Source organism: Periplaneta americana, chromosome 3 (assembly GCF_040183065.1).
Source record: "Periplaneta americana isolate PAMFEO1 chromosome 3, P.americana_PAMFEO1_priV1, whole genome shotgun sequence".
NCBI lineage: Eukaryota > Metazoa > Arthropoda > Insecta > Blattodea > Blattidae > Periplaneta > Periplaneta americana.
Genome location: NC_091119.1, coordinates 71,978,494 through 71,999,792, shown reverse-complemented (window position 1 = coordinate 71,999,792; position 21,299 = coordinate 71,978,494). Strand labels below are relative to the sequence as shown.

Below are 21,299 nucleotides of genomic sequence, written 5' to 3'. Positions count from 1 at the left end.
GTCGCATTCTATGTCAACAAAAATAATTCATAACTTCTCTTCTAATTGAGGTAGAATCTTAAACTTGGGCTTATTTTAAAGCTAAGGGATCATACGTTTCAATAAAAATGGGTTTGCATCAAAGTAATGAATTCTTTATTGAATGGTCACTTGAAACACATTTTAACATTGAATATCTATAAATGCGGGACACAAATTATTTCGCGAAAAATGTATGTTTATAGAGGTAAGAGTATTCTCCCCTTGGTGTAAGTTTCATTTTGGAATCGTTTCAGGAATATTAGTAAAAAAAATATCAATTTATTGGTTTGTAGCACTTAAAAACCCATCTTACATCAACACTGCATGCACGCGAGTTCGTACTTGTCTTATCTGCGTTGTCGATCAGTCAGGCCGTCATGAGTGGCAGTTTATACAGTCTTCAATTTATACAAAACGTGCGATCTGTTTCAAGTGCAGTGTCGTTAGTTTTTGTAGTATGTGGTAGTTTTGTGCGATGGACTAATGGAGTCGCGTTTTAAGTTATAGGCCTATGTTTGCTGCAATCCCTTCGAGAAATCAGGGCATTGTAATTAGAGGAAAACTTTAAGAAGTGTTATATCGTGGATGCTTAATGTATTACCTGATTTAAAACAGGAACAAAATGTGTGCGCTATGTGTCGCAAAGGAATAAAAATATAATATGATGCTATTACGCAGAATCCTCAGAATGACTCTAGTAATGAAGAATACGTCGATTCTACAGCAAATGTAAGTTCATTAAATACAAGTCTTTTTGACCAAGGTGTGTTCCTTATTAAACAGAAAAGGCTACAACAAGAGAAATATAAGAGACAGAAATATGAAAATATTGTAAAAGATAAATTCTTCGATATTAAAGACGCCGAGGAACCATGACCTTCATCAAGTCCTGATTCTGAAATTTTGTCTCAGTTGCAGGAAAATTTTCAAACTTCAGGTAAAAGTGAGAAAATCATCATTTTAACACTACTACCTAAAAGCTGGAGCGTAAATAATATAAAAAAAAGTTTCTTTCAGCTTTCGAATACATAATTCGGAAAGCCAAAGTCCTGGCAAAGGGAAAAGGAATTTTGTGTTCACCAAATCCGAAACCTGGAAAACCCTTACTCGCGGCTGTTGGCGGTAAAGTTAAAGAATTCTGTTGTTCTGACGAGATAAGCAGAATGATGCCTGATAAGAAATATTTGTTGTGATTAAAGAATCAGGGAATAAATCACATGAGCAGAAATGAATTGTATGCAGTGTTTAAAAATTCTAACCCTGAAATGAAGGTAATATATTCCAAATTTTCAGCTCTTAGACCAAGAAATTGTATTCTAGCTGGAGTTAGTGGAACTATACTGTCTGTGTTTGTGTCCTTATCAGAATGTAAAACTTATGCCGGAAGCAATTTATTAAAGTTTCAGGTCTACATGGATTTCTAGAAAATTTTTGTTTATACCTTCCAACTTATCAACATTTCTTGGCTATTATGGTGTGCAATCCTCCTCATATAAAATACTTGTTCAGGAAATGTACAGAATGTCCTGAACCATTCAAAATAAGAGAGGGTTTAGAGAAATGTTTCGAATAAAACTTCAGTGAATCAGTGACCTACAAGCAGTGGATGACGACTGACCGATCAACGCTTGAGACCATAATGAAACCCACAGACAAATTTTTCGACTGTCTCTTGCAGAAACTTGGTGATTTACTGACTCACTCATTTATATCATCTGAACAAAGTAAGTTTCTACGTGATATTAAATCATTTCTACAGCCATGCCAGCTTGTTGTGTTATGCGACTTCGCTGAAAACTATTATTTCGTAATCCAGGATGAAAGTCATATCACAGGACTAATGTGCAGACAACCATTCATACTTTCGTAATATATTATAACGAATCGTCATCCGATACAGTCTCTATTAAAAATCTGGTAATAATTTCACACTGCCCGAAATATGACACTGCAGCTGTACATCTGTTTAAAAAATATTTAATGGAGTCATTAAAACAAACATCTGTAATTCACCACAAAAATTATGTGTTTCTCCGAAGGTTTCTCTGCTCAGTATAAAAATAGGAAAAAATTTCCTGAACCTCACATTACATGAAGAAGATTTTGGATTTCCAACAGAATTGCATTATTTTTGCATATCGCATGGCAAAAGAGCATGCGACGTTGTAGGTGGGACACTTAAAAGGTTTGCGGTTTGTGCTAGTTTGCAGAGACCATCCGATAAACAAATAAGTACACCTAGGGAATTGTACGACTGGACAAGGGATCATCTCCCAAACATTAGACTAATATCGTTTATGTGACTGAAAAAAGCTATACTGAAGAGGAAAAAATGCTTGCTCTTCGATTTACAAAATCCACCGCAGTGTCTGGAACACAAGTTTCATACAGTCCTGCTGTTTAGGATAGGTATTATACTTGCTAAGCAGTTTTAAATTGCAGCTGAAACATCTCAGCATCCTGTCTGGAAAGATGATCAGGCTATTTCATCTCAGCAATGAAAGGTAACATTTCTTACAGAACTTCAGGTTTAACAAAACCCATGTGACAATAATTTATTTGCGGTAATAATTTAAAAAATTCTAATTATGTACAAGTTAAATTACATAGCGACAATCAAGAATATGATAAAATATAATTAAATAGAACGAATGTGTGGGACATAATTATCGCGACTTATACGGTTAGCTTACGCTTGCAGTGACATAATAACTTTTATCTTTGTAACCTATGATGATTCAAAGTTGAAACTTATGAGTTCATTATATCACTAATTGAGGCGTACTATAGCCTATATTTTTTTCCTTAAAATAGAACCCCCGAATTTTTAAATATGAATATATGAAAATTGTTTCACCATGTTTTTTGAGTGTAATTGAATACATGCAGAAAACAATATAAGCAATAAAAACTATCACATATTGAGAATGTATCACTCAATTTTTGTAAATTTATCTGGAGACGTTGTTGAGATATATAATTTTATTTGAAGCGGCGTGCTTACAAAAACATGATTTTTCTTAATGTTTGAAACGCCACTGACAGAAAACTAAAAGCACAGGACATATGAAACTCTTCAGTTTTAGTTAGCTCGGCAGATAAAACAAACCCTCAAATTTTGAAAGAAATCTGAGTTGGTCGGATTGAGCGCCTTGTTGATTTGATAATATGGAATGACCCATATATATATATATATATATATATATATATATATATATATATATATATATATGATCAAAAGTTTTATCTTATTCTGTGGCACAGAAATTTGATAGTGTAGTATAGGCCTTACTATGTAAGTTTCGCTAACAACACTACGCATGTGCAGTGAACAAGAGCTCCTGTATATATGGCACTTGTGGACAGTCGTGCGAAATTGTTGCCTACATACAGGTGGACTCGGTCCATATTTTAATTCCGTATCTGTACAAAAAATATCACATTCTTCAGGTTTGTCAATTTATTCATAATGTAAATAATACATTGAAAAACATTCTTTCATTTTGAATAACTTCAAGGAAAAATTGTTCCGGGGCCGGGTATCGATCCCGGGACCCTTCACTTAGCGCGCGAACGCTCTACCGACTGAGCTACCCCAGGAACCATATACGACACTGTGACAATTTTTCCTTTTATAGCCATACAACTCACATGAGCTGACAAGACGCCAGAATCAACTGTGAGTGCACACAAATTCTGTGACTTAATTCTTTCATTTTACCTGAATGTATACTGTGCTACAAACATCTGACATTTTCACAAACGGCAATTAGTACCTAACAGAGCAAGTCAGTAAGTTTAAGCGAGATTTTTTAAGTTTTGAGAAGAATAAAATGTTCACAAATGCAAACATAGCTACAATGTTGGCAGCAAATAAACAGAGGTATGGATATTTGCTTTTGGAGGTAGTATTTTAAATAAATCTAAACCTGATAAATGTTTGCATTGTGTCAGTCTGTAAATTCACTTCTTCAAGATAAATGATTCTCATCACTAGATGTAATCCCTACAGTTAGTAGTGGTTCATGAATGCGAGAGTGTCTAAAGGAAAATCGGCGACTAGTTTCGAATTCGAATGAGGTGTCCATTAATCGACTGACCTCGTTACTTGACTTCACTTGACACAAGCAGCCCGGGTGGCTTACTAGTGTGGATTGTCCATAACGGGACAACCTCAGCCTGTCTCATGATGACTTCAATAGTGAACATGCATATTAGCTACGTATATTTTACATGTAGTACTTACATCTGGGTACATCATGGGTCCCATTTCCATATTTTTTTTTTCAATAAGTAAGGCTTATGTATGTGTATGTATGCATGTATTCACACTGCAAATGGATAAATACCCATTGCAGTGGTAACTAATTACACACAATAATGACAATCAATAATAAATTAATAATTAATACTACTATTACTACTACTACTACTACTACTACTATTACTACTACTACTACTACTACTAATAGGCCTAATAATAATAATAATAATAATAATAATAATAATAATAATGAGCATCCAAAAATTAAATGAAGCACTATCACTTAAAATAACATTTAAAGTAAATCTAATTTGTATCTTAACGCTAAGTACGAACTAAAACCCACGAGTATGATGTGTTCATACCTGCACAAGTATCTTTCAACACTACACTCATTTTGCTTTCAACTCACTCATTGCACTGGAACTACGACAAATTTCACTGATTCTATCCTGATTTCACTAACACTTCAAAAACTACTGGGTGTTCATTTCAAAGTGCGTCATGACGTCACTGTTGATGAGTCAGCGATTTGAAGCGAGTTTCAGCTTTTATGTCAGAGAAGTTGCCTATTAATCAAGGCGTTCAATCTGAACTTGAGAACGCGTACGGTATAACTTGAACGTCGTAGCAACAGATGGCGGTCTGTACGGTCTATGTGCTACCATAACCTCTTTCGAACTGTTTGGGAGGCCAAATCGTACTCAGGGTATTTGTTATCATCGTTTGCGCACGGCAACATTCCACAACACAAATCAAATGCTCCGTGTCCATGTTGACCGTCGAAATTAATGTCAACAAATACGTGCTGTAAGTAATCGTCTTAACCCTCCCCCCATATCTCGACAGTAAGAAAAAAACTCACCTCAGTACATGTTTCGAAGCAGTTCACACTCCTGCCACTACCGGCGTCACCGTACGTATAGGTAAGTGCTCTTCAGAATGAACGCCGTACTTGCTAGGCAACTTCTCTGGCAGATAGATGATACACCTCTGCGGAAGTGTAGGAAGATTGAATTCTCTAGGCTCATCGACTAGCCACATGACGGCATACAGCGAGCCATGACACACTTTGAACTGAACACCCAGTATTTACTATTCAAATACTTTGCAATGCCACTGTAAACTATAAAACTTCACTGATACAAACACACTTCACTTACACAACACACTTCACTGACACAACACACTTCTTCACTGATACAACACTTCAAATAACAAAATATCAATTACACCCTTTAAATAGTGTGTATAATATACTACCGTCTATTAGCAAAGTCCTTGAGCCTATTTTTAAATACATTTTTGGTTATTGGTAAAGCCTTAAGTAAGTCTGCAGGTAAAGCATTCCAGTCCCTGATAGTTCGATTGAAAAAAGAAAACTTTCCAGTGTCCGTCCTCTGCCTTCTTTCCCTCAATTTATATGAGTGGCCCTTCCTTGAAGAGTAATTTGGCGGCTGCAACCTATTTTTATGATACGTATTTAAACAGTGTTTTGATTTCTTGCAGTTTAGCCAAATTAATGAAACGTTCCGTACACTCATACAAACGTTTAGTTGAAAGACGAGGAAAAGAAAAGTTTAGACAGCCAAAAGAAGTTTCCACGGTAATAAAAAAAAAGTTGATTGATATGTTGTAGACTGAAAGACTGTTATTTAACCAGATGCCTGTCGAATTGTTTTCAAAGGATACCGTCATTTCCCATAACTATGGTCCCGGAACACAACTATGGTCCACAATACAACTATTCAAAGAACATTGTAGAAGTAACATACACCGTTCGTAGATAGCTGCAGTGACTTAACTGCAAACTACAGTAGAGCAAAAATACAGGTAAACGAGGTACTACGTTAAGGAGTACAAAATTTGAATGGACCATAAGTTGTGTTCCAGGACCATAATTATGGGAAATGACGGCACCACTTGTAACTGCACTTAACAAATGTAGGCCCTACTTTCATCCTTATTCTAATACCGCCATATTGTCTTATCGTAGCCCAAACCTTAAAATGACTTCTGTAGTTTGGAAAGTGACAAGTGTAAACGTTTTGAGACTAATAAGAAAGGCTCCAAGTGGTAATGGATTTTCACAACGATTTTTCTCCCCATACGTTCTATTTGAAATAAGAAATCTCCCTATAAATTTCTACAACCGGCCTTCGAGATAGGCCTAATGCTTTTCCAAAATAGTCGCTTGTGACTCATATGTCTCTTCTCCATTTCCATAGTGAAGAAGAAAATGTTTAAGACCCTAAATGTTTATACATTGCCCTCAAAAGCAGGGAAGCTTATGAAAACCATCCTCTTCAAGCTGTTTCAAGAATAAACTTTCCATCTGTCAGTGATCATAGCATTCTTTTGGTGGACTCGTGGACCAGTTACCGAGGTAGACAGCCTATGGAAAGAATAACTACAGAACGGTGGAAGTGTTAACAATTCCAAAGCACACAACTACTATTGTTCAGTTTCTTGACTTTTATAGCTTTAGGCCTTGGAAATTTCATTCGAAAGTTTTCTGATAGTGTTTTGATACTTGACACGAATATTAGCTTATATTGCATCAGAGAGATAATGTAATAAATTTGCAGTCCTTAACACAATCAATTTTCATCTCCTAGATATATGTAAATATGTTTAAATATGGCAGGCATAAAGCCGAGTACCTTGACTACAAACCTGATCAATTTGTCACTCCTGTAGAATTCTGTTTTCACATTGTTGTACAGAACTGTTCTGAAGTTGACTGTGAGAAACTTGTTTTTCTGAAATATTCATTGTACAAAGTTTCTCTGTGTTTTGAGTACTTTTACAATGATTTCCACTGCTGTAATCAGTAGAGTGAGTAATTTCAGATGTGCTTAAATTTCCTTATCATTTCTTCATGGACCATTCTATAGTCAGTTTCATGAATATTATGTATCTGGTATGTTATTTTCATAATTTACAGCTCTGGATTGAGGAATTTGAAAAAAAAAAAAAATTATATCTCGAAAACTAGGCCCTTTCCGAATATAGCAATTTATAGGAAGGTTTTATTTCTTCAAATGGAACCTATGGAGGAAAAATCGTTGTGAAAATCCATTATCACTTCGTGACCTTTCCTTGTAAGACAAAACACAGAATTTCTTATGCGTTCTCTTATTCCTTGAGCTGTATTCTGACTGTAGCTCTATCTTCAGGAATGTTATAGGTACTGTCGTCATATAGGCCTAGTGAGATGATATTTGGCCAAGATGATATTTGGCGAAATGAGGCCGAGGATTTGCCATATTTGCCTTATGGTCAGAGAAAACCTCGGAAAAACCCAACCAGATAATCAGCCCAAGCGGGAATCGAACCCGCGCCCGAACACAACTCCGGATCGGCAGGCAAGCGCCGTAGCCGACTGAGCTATGCCGGTGGCTAGAATGTTATCTTACGTTCTGTTGATTATGTTACCGTATGTTCCAAACTAATGAGAACTCTTTTTCATCCCTTTGCGTACAGTCGGCGCCACCATATTTGGCAGATGGATTTCATTAATCGGAACTTCTGAGCGCGTTACTCATCAGTGCAAGGTCAGTTGCGGTCACAGACTGCAAGCGGCCGTGATTGGACCATACTCATAAAATTAAATTTACAGGTCCGAGTACTGGTAGAGAGTCACCTCCAATATGCACATATCGCTAACTACAGAACTAGTATATGTTTACCTGTTACTCTCCACAAATTGTAATTAATAAGTAGGATCTACTAGATAAAATCTTCGATCACTCAATATATTCCATGTCTCCATTCCAGATATATTATTACGTACCATCCTCTTCCATGAACTGACTGTTGTCACATTTATCAGGATCATCTACTTCCATTATATCTTTTGGAACATGTGGTTTCTTACCCGGTGTGTCAAATTGTCTTATTTCAGCGTGCCTCTTGTAATTATTTAACGCCCTTGAAATGTCGAAGATCCCTGTTGTTTCCTCAACTCATTTTTTTAACTTTCTGAACATGGTGAACATAGTTCGTAGGCCTACTACTTTTTCGCCTCTCGCTTCATGAAGTCATAACATTAGACCAACTAGCAATTTTTCAGTTTTGGCTACGTATGCATTTATTTTTCCTTTCAAATTAGAAAATGCAGGAGACATTATTTTCAGAGTACAAATATTTTTTTTTTCCCTGAACATAAAAGGAATATTTCTTTTGATAAAATTAAAATTCGTTGTTGTTTGTTATAATGAGGCTAGAATCATAATTGTATACTTTATATGATATTTTTATATGTGTAAGTAAATTAATTTAGATTTGAAGTTTCGAACTAAATAATTACAAATTATTGCTTTTTTATATTATTTTCTGTCGGCCTGGGTACCGTAGTCGGTATAGCGCTGACCTGTGCTCGAGGTAGCGGGTTCGATCCTGGCCCAGGTCGATGGTATTTAAGTATGCTTAAATGCGATAGGCTCATGTCAGTAGATTTACTGACATGTAAAAGAACTCCTACAGGACAAAATTTCGGCACATCGGCGACGCTGTTATAACCTCGGCAGTTGCGAGCGTCGATAAATAAACCATAATTATTAACTTATATTATTTTCTTGTTCTAAGGCTGTGGACGATTGGAGCACATGTCTGATTACCACCCTGTTGTACATGTTAATCGTTCTGGTTCACTGGCATTGCGAGACGCTATATTACTTTTCTCTCGGTAGAGATATAGTCAAACTTCACACAACTTAACAGTTTTGGTACCAACTTCCTAGCTCTAGTGATAAATGCTACTAAACTACCTCGGCGGCCAAGAATTTTTCGAAATGAAGTGTACAACTTTGAAATATAAATGAACGCGAGTTTTAACACAGACTCAGGCTTTCGAAGTAGAAAGTCGTAACCTTCAGAATTAGTCTTGTTTCGAAAGATTGAAACTTGGATACAACATGCGACAAAAAAAATTAGGGGTCTAGTTCCAAAATGCTACTTCTCCATTTTAAGTAATTTTCAGAAAATCAAGAAAAATTGATCATTACATATGCGGGTCTTGTAATAATGAATTTTAGCATTATTCTGTTTTATCAACAGTAATCTCACTAGAGGTTTTTATTTATCTAGAGAAAATCAGAACTCGAGTGGGATTTAATTGACTATTACACAATTAGAAGAAAGTATATAAAGATTAGAAGTAACGAAGTACTCCAATACAATAAAATATTAATTGACTTACGAAAATACAACTATCTTCAAATGTATTATTGTATCATCTCAACATTACAAATATTACGTTAGATGGCAGTAGTGTGTTATGATTAGCTGTTTTCTTGTTATCAGTTGTGCCAACTATGGAATCTTCATTGAACTCTGTGGATAGTTATAGTCAAGAAGGCTTTGTTGATTCAATTTCATTTGTATTAAAACAGTTGCATTCCATTTCAATTATCCGGATCCCAGTAATTACCGTCACTTGATAGACGATTTTCAATAAATCTTAATATTAAACAATCTCTGATACGCGATTATCCATAATATCATATAGCAGAAGCTATAGCATAACTTAAATAATGTAAACAAGTGTTAGAAAAGTTTTAATTAGGGATGATGAAATAAACAAGAAAAGTTTTAATTAAGGACGATGAAATAAAAAATAAACATGAATAATTTTAAAAGAAGTGAAACTCGTTGATGTACATAGTTTATTCCTCAACTTATTCAGGATTTCCGAATGGTGCTCTTCATTTATTTGTAAATAGGGTTTCAGGGAAGATGCATAGCCATGACCAGTGATCTTCATTAATTCTTGTTCTTGAATGCCAATGCGAGTCATATTTGAAACTACTGTGCATCCACTGGAGTGGTTTGTAATTTTCTGTGTGTGTGTGTGTGTTTTTTTTTTTTTTTTTTTTTTTTTTTTGTTTTTTTGGTACGTCCAGACCAGTGCAGTTTTAAATGTTGGAAAACAAAGAAACAAATGCTAGGGTAATGATAAAAACAAACAAATGCTAGGGAAGCGATAAAATTAAACAGATGCTAGGGACGCGATAAAATTGTGCGATAAGCAGCCATGATTGGTTGAAAGACGTCCTTTCATACCGTTTTATTGGTCAAAAATAGTATGACGTAGTAAAAGTGTAATAGTCAATATAAATTAGGAGAAATTTCCAAAATGTATAAATCTTATTTAAACAGTAGCCGAGAAAATTGAGCTGAAAGTTTGGAAAAGTCTCACTTTGAGACATACTGTGAAATCTAGTTAACACAAAAATGGAAATAATTATGTTGAAACTTAAATAATATATAATATGAAGATTTATTGGTATTTAACAATATTCACTTTAACATATTTGACTGTTTTCTTCCCTTCAGACGTGAAGTGCACAGAAAACTTCTTGGAGATACATTGCTTGTTTCGTTGTTTACCATTATGTTTTTTGCAGAAATTCAAGTCGTCGTTTTGTTTGCGGTCACTTCCAAAATGTTTGCTAAGGAGTTTATTGACATTCTCTAGTTTCCATTTTTTAATAGAAGCAGTATGTTTTGTCTGATGTTATTGGTTCCATCATTGAAATATTATTTTCCACTTTTTTAACTGATTTTGGTGAACGTAGGTCAATTTATAAAATTGTTCTCCCCTTACAAAAGTTTTATTACCACTCTTCTGTCACTCTTTAATTTAAAGTGCCACTGGTCTGTTGATTTTTTTTTCGAACAGCGGCTTCCCATTCTAAAACTGGATAGTCAGTTCCCAAATGTATAACTAACTATTTTAAGAATACTTACATTATATTGAGATGTATTTATTATTGTTGGCATATTCTTTAATTCTTTTTATGTATTTATTATTGTTGGCTTATTCTTTACTTCTTTTTAAATATTTCCGAACACTCGACCAGGTGGAATAAAACTGTTCCCAGAAACTAGAAATCCCGTTTCGATCTGCTCTTTGTGACAAGATGCTGCTATCAATCATTTCAGAAACATACCCACCATCGCGCATCGTCGGGTTGCGATTTTGACCGCCACATCCATCAGGTATAGCGCTGACTTTCTATGCTCGAGGTTGTGGGTTCGATCCCGGCCCAGGTCGATGGCATTTAAGTGTGTTTAAATGCAACAGGATCATGTCAGTAGGTTTACTGGCACGTAAAAGAACTCCTGCGGGACAAAATTCCGACCATTTCGACACACCGGCGACGCTGATATAACCTCTGCAGTTGCGAGCGCCGTTAAATAAACCATAATTTAATTTTTCATCAGCTTTCAAAACGAACTACCTTAGTGTTTAGAGGAATCGCTAGTCGCTACAGTATTCTTTAGGCTGAACTCACATGGACCACATCTTTGCGATTATTTTGCAGTTTTGTGTGGTTGTGCTGTCGGCGGAACCGACCACACGCGAATCATTTTTTTTTTTTTTTTTGTGAAGTTCATATCGACCACAGACAACCACACCGAAAGCTTAGTGCCAAAATGGGTTTCGAAGAGGAAGCACTGTTTCATCTTTTATTACGTCGAAGGAGGCGGCGCGCGGCAGCAGAGCAGAATTTCTTTTGTTCACCCTACTTATTATAGAAAACAGAAATATGAGCCAGTTTCTCTTCCTGTATCATTCCTGGAGAATGCATGATAATTTCTTTTTTAATTAGCCTACTTTAGAATGAGCAAAAACACATTTGATTATTTATTGAGTTATCGAAGAATAAGCATATCTATAATGCGAAATTACACAACTTACTTACATATGGCTTTTAAGGAAATCGGAGCTTCATTGCCGCCCTCACATAAGCCCTCCATTGGTCCCTATCCTGGCAAGATTAATCCACTCTCTATCATTATATCCCGGCCTCCCCAAAGGTCTTTTTCCCTCCGGCCTCCCAACCAACACTCTATAAGCATTTCTGGCTTCGCTCATACGTGCCACATGCCCTGCCCATCTCAATCGTATGGATTTAATGTTCCTAATTACCTATGTCAGGTGAAGAATACAATGCGTGCAGTTCTGTGTTGTGTAACTTTCTCCATTCCCCTGTAACTTCATCCCTCTCAGTCCCAAATATTTTCCTAAGAACTTTATTCTCAAACACTTTTAATCTCGGTTCCTATCTCAAAGTGAGAGTCCAAGTTTCACAACCATGCAGAACAACCGGTAATATAACTTGAAATTACACAACAATAGGAAAAATTATTTCACCTGAGGGACGTATCGCACTCACTATACGAAGTAAAATAATTGAGTCGGAATATGGAATATATGCTGTTTTGAGAAACATTATTTTAAAGAGTTTCATTCTATTTTTAGGATATATAATTTGAATTGATTATTAAAGGTGTATATTTTATGTTATATTTTTTGTGCATTTATTAGAAATGAAACTATCTTGTTTATATTCAAACATCTTCAAGAAAAATAAAAATTAAAAATATGTTGTGTGCCCTTTTTCCACACATTCATTTCAGTCATAAAAATATTCTGGCTGGAAGAAAATTAAACATTTAATTTAGTATTGAAAATAAAATTTAAACACAAAAATAACAATATAGAAAAATTTTAAGCCTTCATAGAGGCTTATACGATAGATTTTCAATAGAGCTCTAATATTGTTCATTCAGGAATCAACATAGTGCTCTATTATTATTAACTCTGCATTTACTGAGTTCAGGATCAGCATAAATGCTTTCTTTCTTCTCTTTTTTTTCTTTACTTCTCCTTTCTTTTTTATCCATGCGCGTTTCGCAGCATATATTTTATTTCGAAAAACGTGCATTAGACCTACCTAAAGCATGTTACTTAAGGAAAATCAATTGAATCTTTCTGCCAAACGAAGTTAAGAAACTACAAGAACTTACAGTTTATTACCAACAGAATATAACAAGATCAATAATTCTTATTCGATCATAGTAAATACTGTAGATATTTAATATGGTTTACACACTGCTTAAGTCGAAATGTGCTAAAACAATAGGATTGAAAATAACACATTCCTTTAATTAAAAGAATTCGTGAAAATTTTTATCTCTATCTATCTATCTATCTATCTATCTATCTATCTATCTATCTATCTATCTATCTATCTATCTATCTATCTATCTATCTATCTATCTATCTATCTATCTATCTATCTATCTATCTATCTATCTATCTATCTATCTATCTATCTATCTATCTATCTATCTATCTATCTATCTATCTATCTATCTATCTATCTATCTATCTATCTATCTATCTATCTATCTATCTATCTATCTATCTATCTATCTATCTATCTATCTATCTATCTATCTATCTATCTATCTATCTATCTATCTATCTATCTATCTATCTATCTATCTATCTATCTATCTATCTATCTATCTATCTCTCTGTCTGTCTGTCTGTCTGTCTGTCTGCCTGCCTGCCTGCCTGCCTGCCTGCCTGCCTGCCTGCCTGCCTGCCTGCCTGCCTGCCTATCTATCTATCTATCTATCTATCTATCTATCTATCTATCTATCTATCTATCTATCTATCTATCTATCTATCTATCTATCTATCTATCTATCTATCTATCTATCTATCTATCTATCTATCTATCCATCGATCCATCCATCCATTCATCCATCCATCCATCCATCCATCCATCCATCCATCCATCCATCCATCCATCCATCCACTCATTCAGTCATTCATACTGGTAAAGTTCCGGCCATGGTCTTACAATCTTCCAGGTCACAAAGTACTGTACACAAGCATTTTATTTGTTTTGATTTTGACATGTGTTATACTGACTTCTAATTTCATGAACATTTGAAACATAAGTACTCTATTACAAAACATTTTTTTTTTTGTCTCTTCGAACATTTTAACAACAAAGCCTGTATACTTTCAGAATTTATTTTCTGAAATAATGAGCTTTCTTTGTTTCTTAATTTATTTTCAGGATTAATTCTGCAAGCCGCAAAAAGCTTTTAATTTTGTATGCTTTATGTTTGCTCTCAGTCTTGACTTAATACGCTTCATTGTAAAGAAGAACTTTTCATAAGTTTATGTACTAGAAAACATGCACAGTATATAGGCTGCAAATTTGCATAGTGTTGTTCATTGTTGTCTCGCACCATGTGCTTCTTGCATACTATACATTGGGTATTTTCCCATTTTGCTACGCGTGTCTCCTTCCACGTACACCCTTGCTTAGTAGTCTTTTCCTCATCAGGTGCGCTTGGTATCAGTGGAGCGCGTACGAGTGAGTGACGAACTTGACTCCTATGTGCAACTTGCTCATATGCGCGTCTATTGCCGTTTTCTGGTGTGTGGAGTCAGTGCGGATGGTCATGCATGATTTAGGCCGGGGACACATGAACGTTCTGATTGCGGACGTTGCAACAAACGCTCGAATACCAATTCACATAAGCACACTGTTTCGTGATATATCGTTATCAGTCGCAACATGGAAGTTGAAGTTTTTGCAAGTGTTAGAAAAAAATAAATGAGCGGAGATGATGAGTTCACCCTGTCGGTAGTCAAAGATGTGAGAACACATCATATCCTCAACTCAGAGAGGATAATCTGATTTTTTTTACTTCTAAATGTCTAAAATTTCGTTTGATGTACATCACTTTATAATAAAGGAATCTACTGCACTGTTCATAAAAAGAATACCGCTTAATTCTCGTATTTGTTATTCTCAGTTATGTTAATAAAGATTAGGTACTATTCAATCCTAAGCTGAAATTATATTTTGAAATTAGAAATTTTGTATTAAAAATGTATGCCTATATAGTGTATTTACTAATCTAAGTGCATATTTGTTCCGCATCTTTCCACGCTACGTTTTCTTATTTTTGCCCTTGTATTCATCTGAGGACGTATCCCACAACACTGGTCTTTTCTGAATTATTTAGTAATGTTTCCACATAGCATATCTTACACTTCAACACACATTACAATGCAGAATCGCCATCAGTACGGCCTACTAACGGACGTCAAGCTACGGTCCTGTGTTTTGCTTCAGTATGAATACGGATATGCTGCAGTGTGCCAGGGGCGGTTTTTCGGGTGAAGCTCGTGAAGCGGCACTTCACCTGTTTACTAAGCGCAACTTCACTTATTTACAAGTATTTTATTTTATTTTACTTCATTTTTGTCTTTTACGTCCTGCGTTGTAATGTGTTCTGCACTTAATCCCCATTTCAGTTTGGTTGATAGGCCTTCCCCTCTACCCACACTCTCTACCATCAGTGAAGGGGAAGATGCTACTATCCATCTTACTAACGTTCGACTAATTTACTTGCAACATAGTGAAAAATTGTATTATTGAAAATGTTTACCGGTAATCGAGACTCTATACTAAGCGTTTATATTTCATCTTATTGCTGTTTATATCAACTGGCACATGAAAAAGCTACTGAGAGCAGAAGGTAAATGTTTTCTCCACCGCAAGTTGCTACTCTACAGCATACACAAAGGGACAGTCTGCACTGTGTCACTCCCCCCTGACTTCATAACACAAACTAACATTTCTTAATTTAATTTTTAGTTGAAAATATTGTAAGAACGGCACTAAAATATACTCAAAAATGTAATTGTTAAATATCTTGCCACTCTATTTTATATTAACTTATGTACTTTATTTAATATTTTAATTTCTTGTGAGTACAACTTGGGGGGTGCAGGTATAAGAGGTAACAGCTGCTTCTCTGTTACTGACGGACTCAGGGCAAGTAGAAGGGGAAAGAAATGCCTTCGCATCCTCTCAACTAGTAAGAAATGTCGTTTAGGTATTCTGCATTATGGAACACTAGTCCTATTGTCACTACTGGTTGGCGCAGAGTGGGGAAGGGTGACAATTGCAGCTATATCCCTCTTTCAGAGGTAGAGCTTCTCAATTTGCGGATTTGTTTACGCGTAACCATGGCAACGAACCTTTGTAAAGATTTCTATAGAGCCCGTCTGCGAGGGTACTTGAATCGCTGACAAAACATTTCTCTTGTACCTGCAAACACCTTATAACCCCCTGGCTTGGCTCTTTTGAAAGGAAAATAACGGCACGCGAATACAATGAGATAAAATTCCTTGTCTTTCACAGTGTTCACACTTACTTTGTACCTGTCAGTTTCAGTTTGTGAGACGTGTGAATAGAGTGACTGTTATTGTCTTGTTGCTAAAACGATATATTAGAAGATTAAGTTAACTAAGCAGTTATTTATTTTTAGTGATAGTTTTATGATTATTTTTAAAAGTGATGACTCAAATATTTTTATTAACAACGAGGAATGTATCCTATAAACGACTCAAATATTTTTATTAACAACGAGGAATGTATCCTATAAACGATATAGTGTGTAGCGTGTTACAGACACCATTTTCGCCATGGACTGAAGGTGATGAAAGAGATGTATTGTTAGCGGGGAAACCACCGGCGTAGCTCAGTCTGTTAAGGCACTTGCCTGCCGGTCTGAAGTTGCGCTCGGGCGCGGGTTCGATACCCGTTTGGGCTGATTAGCTGGTTGGGTTTTTTCGAGGTTTTCCCCAACTGTAAGGTGAATGTCAGATAATCTGTGGCGAATCTTCGACCTCATCTCGCCAAATACCATCTCGCTATCACCAATCTCATCGACGCTAAATAACCTCGTAGTTGATACAGCGTCGTTAAATAACCGACTAATATAAAAAAAATTGTTAGCGGGAAACCAACACTTGTTATTAATATATCGGTAAAAAAGTTGAAAAGGAAAGGTTCAAGATCTTACAACATTTTTAAAAGTGCGTGGTACAGTGAATATCAGTGGCTGGAAAAATTGTTTTGTTGGCCCTGTTTGTTAGTTAGAATAAAAAAATCGGCATGGAACTCGGATGGATTTTGTGAAAACAGATGACGTTTTTGTCAGTTTTTTTTTTTTTTTTGAAAAGGCTAAAGAAAGGGGTGAATTTTCAGGGCGGAAATATGTTAAGCTGTCAGAAGGTGAACTTTTTCAGAAGTACAAACAATTATTTTTTTAAAATACTTGACGTCCTTTTTATGCAAGTTAACACTAGAAATCAAGACACTGAACAGCTTCAGTTTTACTCTTTTGCCAATACTTCAAAATTTCTTCAGTATTCAAATATCTTTCCTTCTAATGCTCTCACCACTCTACAAAAGACTTTCCCAAACTTGTTCAACGTAAGTCGTTTGAAAACAGAACTAGAGCTTCGCTATACAGATCATGCGTACCAGAACATTTCCCCCCGATACAAGCACTAAAACTTGTAAGATAAAACAAAGACGTACAGTATTGAAGAAACCTATAGGCTCTTTTTCCTTATTGTGACATTACCGTCAACAAGCGTTTCAGTAGAGCGAAGTTTTTCTGCATTCAACCGCATAAAGACAAATCTTCGCAATTCAAAGGCGCAAGGGAGATTATCATCAATGGCGGGCATCTCCATTCACAAGGATTTGCTACATGATCTGATCGAAAAGCAGCCATTTCATGACGACATCACTGACAATTCTCCTTCCGTAGAGATAGACGAATCAACTTAATCTACAAAAAATAGATAAGTCGTACATCATGTCCCTTAATAAAAGAGCTTCACCAACGTTTGAGGTTGCGAGCCGCCACTGCGAGCGTGCGTTACAAGCTCACAACGGACGTTGCAGCGTGACCACACAAGCCAAAAATGCGAAGGGCGTTGCAACGCAGTTAAATTCAATGGACGTTAGCTGTGTGTCTCTTTTCCTATTGTCTAGCTCTAGTTAAGCTTTGAAGTACGTTGGACGTACGTTATAACGTCCGTAAAATCAGCGATCGTCCCAGGCCTAGTCTGGTTGCAATGTGTGCGGGAGTATAACGTTAGTAGCTAGCGCTGAGGAACTATTTGAGGTTAAGCCTGACAAGCATACTGAAGTACGCGGTATTGGTTCTCTATAGGATATTCTCTCTGTTATAGAAGAACAAAATGTTTCTTAATGGAGATTTTCCACGAGCGTCGGCCATTTTAACAACAATAATATAATAAAACAGCATCGATCGTCTTCTTTTCTTTCCTAGCAGTAATACCAATCGTTTAACTTAACCGAGACTGTAAAACGGCGCGTTGAGTTAAACTCTCGGTTAGATTTAACTTCGGCCTAATCTAATCTTTAGATTGACCGTATTTATAATACCGGACATAAGTAAAATATTTAAAACTCACCTAAATACAACGTTTAAAAGAATTTTTGTGCAATAATCCGTGTTAGCAAGAAAGAGAATTGTTGTTACGGAGAAGACATACGCCTATACTGCAATAGAGATATACAAAATAAATAATAAAAATCATGGAATTAACAATTCTGACAAAAAAGTGGTTGAGAAAGAATCGATAGGCCTAGGCCTACATCAAATTTTTAATTCTGAAGTGAGAGACCAACAAAAAGAAAGAGAAATGTTAGCATTATTCACATGCCGCTGCATTCCCGCTGACGAACCATAGTTGGAGCTAATTCTACCGGTTTAAAATTCTTGGCGGGACTATTCTTTCGGTATATAAAAAAAAACAAACTACAAGGGTCAGTTGTAGCCTATATAGGGTTGCCAATCCTCCCGTATTTCCCGGGATCTCCCGTATTTAGCCCTAACTTATAACAGTTCTCCCGATTGTCGTTTTTTTTTTCTTTTCAAGTATTTTTCTCTCTAATTTTTACATAATGCAAAAATGTATTTGAAACATTTAATTTTTTGATGATCGAAGGTGATTTATAGTATGGATTCAGTTGTTCCAGAGATGCATTGAAATGTGCAATCTCTGTAGAAAGTAATACTTGCCAGAAATAGTTTCAGGGCTCACAGTTTAAAATCAAACAATGTTAGAGTTAGAAATTCGGGGGGGGGGGGAAGAAAAAACTAGCGAGTTGTGTTGTAAGCATACTAGGCAATAAAGCTCATGCAAAGAGAGTTTTCTCTTATGAACAGTAAGTGAACAGATGTTCGAAACAGAGCACGAAACATCTAATCAAATCAGAACTGCAAATCATAGTCAACTTAAACTACTCATGCAGTGAATATTTACAATTGTTTTAAATTATTACGTGAGGCAAAATCTCTCAAAATTCTCGTAATTTAAGCCTAACTGAAATGAATAATTTGTCAGTTTTCTAAGTGAAATATTGCAGATCGCTGAGTCTCCCGTATTTTCATAAAAATAGTTGGCAATCTTAGTTGTATAAATAGCACTGCCTGCTGGATTGCATCTTATCGCATCCATAGGATGTGATCCAGCAGGCAGTGATAAATAGCTAATCTCAGATCACGGCCGACTTGATGGTCCCTTCGCTTCTTTGTAAAGGAGAAGCGAAGTCGGCCGTGCTCAGATAAAATAGTGAAATTAACAAATGCATTGTTGTATATCGATGGCTGAAGTGGTATTATCTCGTATCTGTATATTTGCAGGCGAGTTAAAAAACATAAAAATTAATTTTTCTTAAAATAAACAAACTTTTTAATAAGATGTTTAAGCAGTGCAGAATCTTCAACTCAAAGGAAAGTATTAGTTAACTGTCCAATTTTGTGAATATAACAATGTAGTTAAAATAAATTACCATTTTTTGTGGATAAGAGGTATCAGTTCTTAGCCATCGATATGTTAGGTTATTGATTACCGATGTTATTTCACATTTCTTTGTGTTTTCATAACTTCTTTATTCTGGTATCCCTTCACAGGACTATTGTGCCATTTAGACGATGCCTGCACATCGAACCCATGCCACGCGGATGCAATCTGCGACACTAGCCCTATCAACGGCTCCTACACCTGTTCCTGTGCCAGCGGCTATAAGGGCGTGGACTGTAGCGAGGACATAGATGAATGTGAACAGGGTGAGTGCATTGTTAACTTATAACATCGTTCAGACGATGGATTTAGCTTTTTTTTAAAAAACCTTATTTGGCACTGCGCTGTCGTGCTATAGTGTTCCTTACAGGCGATCCAGATTCAATCCCCAGCCTGGTCGTGATGGAATTTGTGCTGACGGAAGGAAGTGTTGTATACCGTAGATGCATATTTCAATTTCTACTTCTAGTACATTTACGTCGGTCAGAAGGTTTGATTACACGTAGAAGGCTTTACGGTAATGAGGTACTACATCCACTTACTCCCTTTCTTCTACCAAAAGCTTCCTCTACCGTTTATTATGGTCAAGGATTGAGACCGAAGTAATGTCGGATCTGGAAATAAGAGTTTTGTCAGTAATGAACATTATCCACTATCTGCCACAAGGGGGATAGCGGTTTTACACTTAATCCGCTGGAAGACGTATGTAAGATATTTTTAAAAGTACAGTCTTAGAAAAACGTTTTGTCTCACAGACACTTCATAAGTCCCAGAAAGGAGGCAGTGACATATAACGAAACAAAACTAATTTTATTACCTCAACTAGTTCTCTTGTGAATCAGGTCGCACGTCCTCTGATCATGCGCACTGCCCCCTTCCTGGGACTTATAAAAGTATCTGTTCGATAAAACTTTTTTCTATGACTGTATATATAATTCGAGGGTTCAGAATAACAAGGTTCTATCTAGTGTTTAGAAAACTTCACAGGCGAGCATTTTATAAGTTTGGTTGTTAATGAAATCAATGCAGACATGAACCTTTTCAAACTAACTTTATCACGAACAGTAATTGAGATATAAACAAATAATAAATATGGTAGATGGCTGTGAAGTGCAGAATTCAATGCAACAAAAATATCAATTTTGCTAAAAATGTCAGATAGAACCTTGTCATTCTGAGTCCGCGTATTGACAGAGAGATAAAAGTATCTGTACGATAAAACTTTTTTGTATGATTGTATATAATTATTATACTGTTGACAGAGAGCCCAAGATTGCTGTGTTGTGTTGCAGGATCACCTTGCGAGCACGATGGCATCTGCGTGAATACTCCGGGTTCCTTCGCATGCAACTGCACACAGGGCTTCACAGGACCGCGCTGCGAGACCAACGTGAACGAGTGCGAGTCTCACCCTTGCCAGAATGACGGCTCCTGTCTGGACGATCCCGGAACCTTCCGCTGCGTCTGCATGCCGGGTGAGTGTGCGGTCCTGCT

At 36.2% G+C, this 21,299-nt stretch overlaps 1 protein-coding gene across 1 annotated transcript in view; it reads left to right on the top strand.

The window, feature by feature from the left end:
• Positions 1–21,299, top strand: part of N (neurogenic locus Notch protein) — a 433,061-nt gene that overhangs the window by 335,098 nt on the left and 76,664 nt on the right. The window contains exons 6-7 of the mRNA XM_069820749.1: positions 19,916–20,071; positions 21,098–21,280. Coding sequence (XP_069676850.1) covers positions 19,916–20,071; positions 21,098–21,280 — 339 coding nt within the window. The remainder of the gene's footprint in view (positions 1–19,915; positions 20,072–21,097; positions 21,281–21,299) is intronic.